At 47.4% G+C, this 9,825-nt stretch overlaps 1 protein-coding gene across 1 annotated transcript; it reads left to right on the top strand.

Moving 5' to 3' along the window:
- Positions 1-1,876: 1,876 nt before the first annotated feature.
- On the top strand, positions 1,877-6,336 carry LOC144152428 (uncharacterized). Its single transcript, XM_077683697.1, has 3 exons — positions 1,877-2,027; positions 2,534-2,668; positions 3,958-6,336. The coding sequence occupies exons 1-3, from the start codon at positions 1,965-1,967 to the stop codon at positions 4,063-4,065; spliced, it is 306 nt and encodes a 101-aa protein (XP_077539823.1). The 5' UTR covers positions 1,877-1,964; the 3' UTR covers positions 4,066-6,336.
- The last annotated feature ends 3,489 nt before the right edge of the window (positions 6,337-9,825 follow it).

The following is a 9,825-nucleotide window of genomic DNA, read 5'->3' on the forward strand; positions in this document are numbered from 1 at the left end:
GCCGGCATTGAAGCCTTTTCAATCGATAATTTCGAGATAGGGCGAAATCGGGGTGTTCGTATAGACAGCGATGAAGCAGGCCCGCCAGTTGATTTAATTTACCCGTTATACCGCGGTGGAACGGGAATAATTTCAGTTCATGAGCCCATTTAATATAGTTGATTGTACAGTGGAACGCTGCGAGAAGGAATTCGAAGGATACCTAGTCTTCTTTAAAGGTGGAACGCGATATCGTTATCCGAGAGCGTTCGTATGGCGTGAAAACGTTCTTGGCAGTGAAGACTTTACGCTCCTGCTCTCATGCCTTCCATTGGGGCCCAACCTTGCAATGCCGGCGGTATCGGTGGGCGGCGCAATGTGGAGCTACGGTATTATCCGCTTATTGTCAACGCCGACGACGACGCCGGCTTTTCTAAGAAACGGCGCCCTAACGCTACGCATTCAAACCTTCGTTAACTTAAAAGGTTGGATTCATTTCACGTTAACTATAAACATTTCACTGAGTTGATGCTTAACTGAATAAATTTTTAAGTTACGGGCTGTTAGCGCCGCTTAACATCTCGTAATAGGAAAATTCTATACGAATGTGTGTTCATGAGCTGTGTATCGGATCCTGGAGTAAATTGTGTGCTGTGTGAACGTCTTTACTAACTCGTGAATTCATAATCACATTTAACAGAAGTGTATCCTGGCTAAACGACGGCGGTGTACCTAGGATCTCTCTTTACTGAGAAGATCTTGGAGGCGTCGGAATTAAAGCATCGCATTGATTTGGTTCGCGAGTGCAGGGTAGCGCTGCTTGGCGCGCTGGTGTGGCTCGTGCTGGCGACGGCTGTCGTGACGCCAATCCTGCGCGTGACTTTCGACTTCGTCCACAGCATCTGGCAGCTGCTGCCATGGGGCGTCATGCTTTTGCTCGGGGCCACACAGGTCGCCTCCTGCCTACTTCAGGCGAGTTCTCGCACTTTTCCCTTCGGCTTCCATGTTAGCGCCACTCCCCATGCAGTAAAAAAACCGACGAACAAGTGGTGAACCTCGTCTGGAAGATCCGCTCAGCCATTTGTGCAGAAAAAAATTGGCTAATCTTGGTCATTGGTTGAAATCGACGTATAGAGAAGCTTTCCCTGATGATCACAAATAACTTCAATTAGCACCGGTTGAAAAAATTGCATTGGCATCGTGGCATAGCTGTGTTGAGACAACAGTCTGTGTGGGATTGTTGTTCCGCACTTCGCTTCTGGACGTCGTGCTCATGCTGCTCGTCGTCTTTAATTTCCGCCACACGTAGTTTTATTAACTCGGTTTTTCGAGCCAGCATATCCACCACTCATTGGTGTCTGCCCCACTTGTCGCTGCGTAATGAAAAAGTTATAGTTGTAGTGGCACGTCTTTCGGTACTGGATTCCCTGGACGCCATGGGAACGTTTCCGAACCATTTTGTCGGCGCGTGTTGACCTTCCCATTCGGCACACGTGGCCAAGCCGATATAAAGATTGCCACTCCAACCACACAAGAAAGCACGAAGCCGCGGATATTCGCCGAGAAGAGGGTCAACTGATGGTTTCGTTCGAATACCCAGTGGTAGGGAGCTCCGTTGCTGTTTCTCAAAGGGGCGAAGAGGAGCCGACTGGCACATAGCGGCGCATTCGGTCTGGCAACAGAAAAGCCCGGGGTAGAGGCAAATCAAGTTTTGCTTTAAAATTCATGTAAAAGAACTAGTAGCTACCTTGGCTGACGAAGAATAGGAGCACTTGATGCCATGTGAAACTTCCTCCAGTGCATGTAAATAAAGTGATAATCACGAGGAGTTTAACCCCAGAGTAAATGTTGACACCAAAGTTATTTCTCTTCTCCTGCAGACGTACGACCTTGCGAACGAGTTGTTTAAGAGCATACCGGACTCTTTCTGGGAGCGTCGCAGATCACCGTTGATACAGGCCTTGCTGGCGTTCTTCACGGCCGCCATGGCAGAGATCATGGACAAGCAGCCGCTCACCGAGGTCATGGCACCCATCGTGCACCACATCGTGAGTGCTGCGCGTGCACACAGCATCGCGCAAGCTACGTCGACTACTTTCGGTCGTTCCGAGTGCTCAGGAATGTTTGGGCCGTTTCTGCCTTTTCAAGATTTTATCTAAAACCTCCAGCTGCAGTTGGAACCTAAAGTTCAGGGCACCTATAATAATGAATTTGAAATAGCATACGCGTATATAATGCGTGTGTGTTTGTGGGCCTGTGCATGCGTGTGTAAGTGCGTGTGTGTGCATGTGTGCTGTGACGTAACGAAGTAAGTGACAATGGTAATGAACTTTCAAGAGACCGTGGGTTTATATGTATTCACAAATTACGCCGTTTTATAACTTAGGCCTACGTTTATCCTTTCACGCTGGGCAGTCGATCGCCGAGAAAACTAGCGTTTTCTTCTGTAATCCGTGTGCCAAACCAAGTTGCTGCTGAATGACAGTTGCGCTGTAGTCTCGACTAGGTAATACCAAACGACTACGTTGCTCCCAATTCTCTTGCCCCTTTGAAGGCCCAGGTGAATGCCGTCTACCCCGCGTACTACGCCATTCCGGTAATCGTGGGCGCCTCGTGCAATGTCGTCATGCCGACCTCCGTGCCTCTCGCCCTCCTTCACGAGATGGCGCGCATGTCCTTCTGGAGACTGGTACGTGTTTGCTGCGTGCGGGGCATGGATATACGCTGTTTCAACCGTTACATTACGCAAAGGTTTCCTTTTCAAACAGGCGCCAGTATTTAAGAGGGAGTTGCACTGATGGGACTATTTACGCGAGTGTTTGGGCGCGTTGGTACTACATTGAAATAATGCGTACAGCGTGAATAATTAGACGAATGACGAAAGAGAGTGGGTACGCGGACAAGCGCTGGCTTCCAACGGATGATTTATTTCGGAAAGTACAAATATAGAAGTATTCACACATTACCCCGGTTGCGCGAAAGATATGGCAACCAGACAGGCACTCCGGGTTCCCATGTTTGCTCGTTCCTATGCTTTTTGTTTGCTGTATTTGTATAGATACGGTGGTTATCCCCGTTATTAGCAGTGCCTGTCTGGTTCCCATGTTTTTAGGAGAACCTCGGTAATGCGTGAATATTTATAAATTGGTGTTTTCCGAAATAAATCAGTTGGAAGTCAGCGCTTGTCCATGTAGCCACTATCTTTCGTCCTTCGTCTAAATTGTTCGCGCGGTAGGCTTTAATTAAATTGGGTCCTGATGGGATCTAACTTGGTTCACAAGGCATAAAACAGTAACGATCAAGTGCAACTAGAAATAATTGCTGCTGGCCGGGGTAGTTCGTTTATGCGATAACTTTCGTTTGTGCCCCTCCAAGTGGTCGCATTTTTAATGTGGATGGTGCCAAGGTTCAATGTGCAATTTGAAATGAAATTCTGCCTAGAAAAACGTCGACTAGGTGTTTAGTCTTTTTATTGTTTTAACAATTCTCGCGACCAGATTTCGCAACAGTGGCGGATAACGTGAGACATTGCTTTTATCTGAAATTATGCGTTGGCGGAAAGCAGAAATATTGGCAGTATGCTGTCAATCGCTTCTCAACAAGCCACCAATGTAAGTTCCATGAGCCATTTATAACGGCTCGCGGAAAAGTATACACGCTTGCATGAGAGGTTTAATTTGACGCCGCAAAAAGAAATACGTATTACCTGCTCGCTCATTCCGATCCCGGAACTCAACTTCAACAGTTACATTCATCTATTCCTCTAGTAGAGATGTGCAATATTACTGATCCCTTTTTGCGGCCGCGTTTGAAACTTAGTCGCTATCGGGGTAAACTGTATTTTAATTCTCTCATAACAATGTTACCAGATGAAAAAGGCGACTGCAACCAAACAATTATTGTTGTTCAGTTTAGCCGCGGTGCATTTAGTGGCGTGTCGTATTCTAATGAAAATTCATCGCTATATCTCGTTTTCAGCTCCTGCTGGGCCTGCTCATCAAGGTCGTCCTCGTGAGCTTGGTTATCGCGACCGTCAACATTGCCGACAAGGCTGGCTTCCTGTCCCCGCCGGCACCCCCAGTATAAACTGGATCGCTCCGACGAGGACAATGTGTTTACATAATCTCTTTTCGTTTCGCGGTATTTTTGTTTGATCATGTGTACACAAGCAACTTTTAGTTCACCATAACTGCGTGAGAATCGTACCCGAGTTTGAATTTGTTTGTCCTCTGCATATTGTCCGGCGAGGGTGTTGATCTTCTAAAAATTTATATCGGACGATTTATTGCATACATGTTACATTGACATAAACTACGTTTAATTGTGCCATGTGCCGAAAAGAACTGATATTATGCATGGACGTTGTATGACCGCTTTTGCCAACAAGGCTGGTTTCCTCTCTCCACCGGCACCTCGAGAATGAACTGCATCTCTTCGACGAGTACGATTTGTTTACATCAAAGTTTTTGTTTTGTACGTATTTTCACATTTTTGCATTTGTATACAAAACGCCAATAGTGCACCATAACTGCGTGTGAATCGTATGCGAGATTGCATTTGTTTATCCACTGCATATTCTCCATCGAGGGCTTCGATCTTTGAGTTAGACCTAGGACAGTGGGGCCGTCTCTTTTAACGGGCAGGCTGTGTGGGAGGAGGTGGAAGCTAAATTGGGGCAAAAATAATCCGATAGGTTCCACGCAAACTGTGCCGAGGCTTAGGACGATTCAAGTTCAAAGTTAGGGTTCATGGGCAAAAGCTACATCTGGGTCATGAGGCGCTCCGTAATAATTTTAGACCACTTTGGGACTCTCCCCTTGGGCCGAAATATGGGCTGACAAGCGTTTTTATGTTTCCACTGCGTTAGAAAAATCGACAGAGGAGGCGTGGAGTCTAACCAGCAAAATCGTGCTCAGCAACTTTCCCAGTGAGCCAGTACAGACGCTAGTTGAAAGTAAATTAGCCGCCATGATCCTGTGCAAATCTGGCTTGAGAGTACGCACAATAGAAGGCGTTGAATAGCGTGAGGACAAAGACCTAATCTTACATTGCTCATGTTAGGATGTGAATACAACAAAATCAGCAGGTCTCATCGCGGCTTATGTATTTTATGAGAAATGAAGCAGCGCAATTTCAAGCCACCCAAATTTAAATACGGGAAGAGTAATTCAGTAGACGCTATCTTGCACGGCAACAAGGAGGGAAAACGCAAAAAGCAACCCATAGGCAAAAATGCCGGAAATCGCAGTGGTTTTACTGATGGTGTATCCTAAATGAACGAGTAATGGAGTGAAAACAAGTGAACTGGCATTTCCGATGGCCCTGAAGGCTCATAGAAGGCTATATAAATGATGTCAAGCAGGCCACGCCGCTTTGCGCTCACCAAACCAGCCGAAAGTCCAATGCATTTGTGGACATTCAGCTTATGAGTCGATCGCTGCTCAAAACCCGCGACACATAGCATGGTATATCACTTTATGAAGTTGTGTAAAATGGTGCGACCCAATTACCTTCTCCTCCAGACCGGCCACGTCATTCCGATAGCAAATGGAAATTTCACTATCAACGGAACGTTCAACGGGTTGCAACCCCTAACGTACAAGAACGAAATTAAGCACTCAAAAATGTGAACGGAATACGCCAATCCCAATACCTCCTCCGTAACGTTCACTTGCCTCTGACAGGAAAGAGAAATTTAGTAAGTTTAGCCACCCCAACTAAGTTCTACGTGTCATAACTCGTAGGCTACAAGGCCAACGTTTTCCCTTTATGGCAGGCACCGGATGACACAATGTGATGCATAGAATTGCCGAACACGCACTGTATCTCTGAAAGATTGGATACATTTAGTGCTCCCCCAGAATTCACTAGTAAATTTAGTTTTAGGTAATCGTGGCAGTACATATATTTTTGGACCGTACGAGGTAGATTACGCAAAGGAAAAAGTCGCAAAGTCACCACGTGAATGCCGCATCAAGAATATCTAGGGCGGTCATTTGCAACCCAAAACGGGCGAGATTAGGCATGGTTTTCGCTAAAAGTAAACAATATTAAAAGGCATTTATAGCGCTAATATTTCCCGTCAACCCAAAATTCATTAGCACGCAATTTAAACCAAAGTCATCGAAAACGTAACATATTTTACTGTTTTACAGTTGCGGCTTTGTATGTAGAATACCCCATGAGCTTGCTGCCGAGAATGTAAGCGTTTGCAGACGAACGCGACAGAAGAAAAAAATTGGCTCCAATCCACGCTGCGGAATTGGGTGACTGTGAAGTTGATAACGACACCCACAATGATTACCGATTTTACGTCATTTTAATTTAGCAACGTGGCTCTAGAAAGAGTGCACTACAAACGCCCGAACGCAGCAGCGACGGCAGAAAGGAAGGGGAAAGGAGCGTTTCCCTTACACAAGGAATACGTGTAACCCCCGAAAAATAAAAACCTATATACTGGCCAACGGAAACCACTTTCTTGGTGCTTGCAAGACATATTTTGTTTATTAGTAAACCTGTGGCTCAAGCTATAGTGTGCCGAATCACTTACCTTCCTCGTATGCTCGTTCTCGTAACCTAGCTTCTGGCGTAACTCATACAATCGAACACGGTACGAACTGCGCCCCCATGGCTGAAGTACCTCCCAGTCGTTCGACTAAACTCACAAGTCTCAAATAAATTTTCTAGCTACGGAAGACTCACATCACGGTAGTTGGACCACCTTTGCAAGTCAAGCTGGTCTAGCAAGTCAAGTAATATACTCCTTTCTTCGTCTTGAAATTAAGCACGACCATGTTGAAGGAGACGCACATGTGTGCTATAGTTTCATTCTCGGCAAACAGAAATTGCATCCAAGCCAGAACCGTGCTCTGGAAAAAAAGCATAAAAAAAGCGACTTCAGCACAAGGTTAGGGCTACCGGTAGAGGAAGGAAGGAAGAATGTAGAAGAAAGGCAGGAAAGTTAACCTGGCTAGAGCCTAGTTTGCTATCCTGCACGTGGGAAAGGGGAAATGGGCAAAAAAGAGAGCGGAAAAAAGAGGAAAAGTTGGACCAGACACGTATGCCCAGCACTGAGGCACTGACAGTGATTGACACTGGAAGCTCTCAGTCTATAGCCTAGTGTTCAAGTTCGTCGCCCGTAGAAAACGTAATAGTTCCTTAGTCGCCTTCTGAGCGGATGACTGAAAAGGCCAGTGGCACAGAATCTTTCCCTCCGAAAATGGCCGCCGAGAGTCCAGGTTCCTCAGCGCTGACGACAGCTTTTTTCTTTCAGCCGAGTAGCGTGGGCACTCGCATAAAACGTGGCGTATCGTCTCCGATGTGCCGCACGTTTCGCACTCCGCCCTTGCTGCCATTCCTATTAGGTACGAGTAAGCATTTGTGAATGCCACCCCCAGCCAGAGACGGCAAAGAAGAGTTGCGTCAGACCGTGGGAGGCCTAGTGGAAGGGGACGTTGCAGGTGCGGGTCAAAGGCACCAATGCGTGCGCATGTGGAATCTTCTGGAGACTATTGGGAGATAGCTGTTTCCCGGGCAAGAATGCGGAGGACCCTAGCTGCGTCCGTCCTAGACAATGGGATGAGTACAGTTGTCGCTGTTTGATGCGCCAGCCGGGCGGCAGCGTCCGCACTTTCGTTGCCGACAATGCCGCAGTGGCTAGGAAGCCACTGTAGGATGACATCATGACCCGCCTGGGCAGCACGGTCGTATACCATTCTTATTTCTGTCAGGAGCTGTTCGTGAGGTCCCCGGCACAGCGCTGACTGGAGTGACTGAAGTGCAGGCTTCGAATCACAGAAGATAGCCCATCTGCGGCAGGAACTTTGCTCGATGGTGTGAAGAGCGCTACGGATGGCCGTAAGTTCTGTAGCCGTGGATGTCGTAAGATTGGCTATCTTGAATTTGCTGCACAGTGACAGTCGTGGTATAACGACAGCTCCGGCAGAACCCGAAGATGTTACCGAGCCATCAGTGTATACATGGGTTCGGTCACTGTATGTCTCGTGCATGTACGTCAAAGCGAGCTGTTGCAGGGCCGGATTTGGAAGATCACGTTTTTTTGTCACTCCTGGGATATCTAGGCACACTCGGGGCTGCATCACACACCACAGCGGAACGAGCGGTCTCATCGCCGGCGTGTAGTTCGATGGAACACTGGTGTTGTGGGCAGCTACTACCCTTGCGAACGACTCCCGTGGACGGGTCGCTGGTATTCCCGCGAGGTGATGATCAGGTAGACGGGCGAGGTGCCTGATATGTGTCCTGAGTATTTCGACGTCCACAAAGGTTGCCAAAGGGTGATTTCGAGCTAGGGCAATGGTCGCTGCTGTGGACGTACATAGACTGATATTTTGTATAACGGCCGATATGACTGCATTCACCCATCCTACCATAGTCGCAACGGAAACCATGGCAATGATAAGGCTTTCTAATGACTCGGGGCATATCCAGGCGACATACAGAATCTTGCTGTAGTTACACATTCTACATTTGTCGTAACACAGAACATAGCCGTGGTGATGCCTAGTAATGACCGGGAGACGTATCTGGGTGGCAAACTGACTCGTGCTGCAGTGGGACGCGTTGCGGGATGTCTACGGTTTACTAACCGCAGAATAAAAGCGACAAAACTAGCGAGGAAACAATACAGGGACTGGAATAGAACCTGCGATGCTTGTGTCTTCGTGGACGCTCGGTGGCATTGACAGCTTGCAGCCGCCGCCTGACTGTAACCATTATTGTAACCACTACCGCAATCATTCCTCGGTTTGACTGCGCCCGCGCATTGGCATCCAGTTCTAAACTCCGCATTCAAAAGCGTATCTGCGCAATAATGGTCCCAAAAGCAGTGTCTGTGAACACGCGCTCGTTACACCTCAAACAGAGCATATTCTGAAGACTGTGCTTAAAGGACTATCGCAGTCGACATTCATTGCTTACACGCCGTCGGCTTTTGACTCTCCCATGAAAACTATGGTGCGCGGTTCTGACGTGGGCAACAAAAGGGAATGATTAATACGGGAGACTAAACACCGGCCAATTACTCTTCGACACCATACAATCACGAACGCTAAAAAAAATTGAAGACGGTGAGAAGTGCTACGCCTAAGGTTGTTACTTCACCCTAATGGTCGCGCAGAGCCAACTATTTTAGGGGCCGAATCAACAGCATCCATAGAAGGTATGCAGTGAGAACTACGCGATTCAAAATGCCCTGTTTAACCGCCATTTCTCGCTGCGCCACACTTGGCGAAAAACCTGTCGGGTGCTGTAGCTTGCAGCGGAAGCAAAACACATATCTGGGCTAAGAGGTCTCTATCCCGAACTTGCCTCGATTGACAGGATGACTCGCCTTGCGTCTAGCACATATTTGTCTAAGAAGGCCTGGCAGCACTGAGACGACAACTACCACTATTGCGGCACCGACCGAAATCACGCCGATCAGATCTTCCTTTGATGCGATCTGCGTATTCGTAGCAAGTTGAGTTTGTGATGTGTACTTTTTCTACCTGCATGTTTTTATTTCGCTTTCTTTTTCGCTTTTCTCGCTTTTTATTTCGCATTTTATGGCTTAGCTTCTCCAAGTTAGTCGGATGCGCGAACCGCATCCGCATCCGACTGACTTGGAGAAGATACGGAATCTAAGCAAGTGAACTTATCCCTGGCATGCTAAGGAAAAATTTTCAAATAGGGATCGCAGCGTTTGCACAGAACTTCGATTTCATAAGAAGTACACGACGCAAGGCAGTAACTTCGCACGCAAGACGTTTGCATACAGTACACTAAAGCTCTCAGTTATCATGTCTGCTGCAGTTATTCGTGCATTATCATCATCGTTGTCGTCGT

The sequence above is a fragment of the Haemaphysalis longicornis genome, unplaced genomic scaffold, assembly GCF_048455015.1.
Source record: "Haemaphysalis longicornis isolate Haplotype H1 unplaced genomic scaffold, Haemaphysalis longicornis Haplotype H1 scaffold_9, whole genome shotgun sequence".
Taxonomy (NCBI): Eukaryota; Metazoa; Arthropoda; class Arachnida; order Ixodida; family Ixodidae; genus Haemaphysalis; species Haemaphysalis longicornis.

Coding starts and splice junctions, on each gene's coding strand:
- LOC144152428 (XM_077683697.1), top strand. CDS start 1,965: ATGGCAGAGATCATGGACAAGCAGCCGCTCACCGAGGTCATGGCACCC. Junction 2,028..2,533: donor CACCCATCGTGCACCACATC/GTGAGTGCTGCG, acceptor GCCCCTTTGAAG/GCCCAGGTGAATGCCGTCTA. Junction 2,669..3,957: donor GCATGTCCTTCTGGAGACTG/GTACGTGTTTGC, acceptor TCTCGTTTTCAG/CTCCTGCTGGGCCTGCTCAT.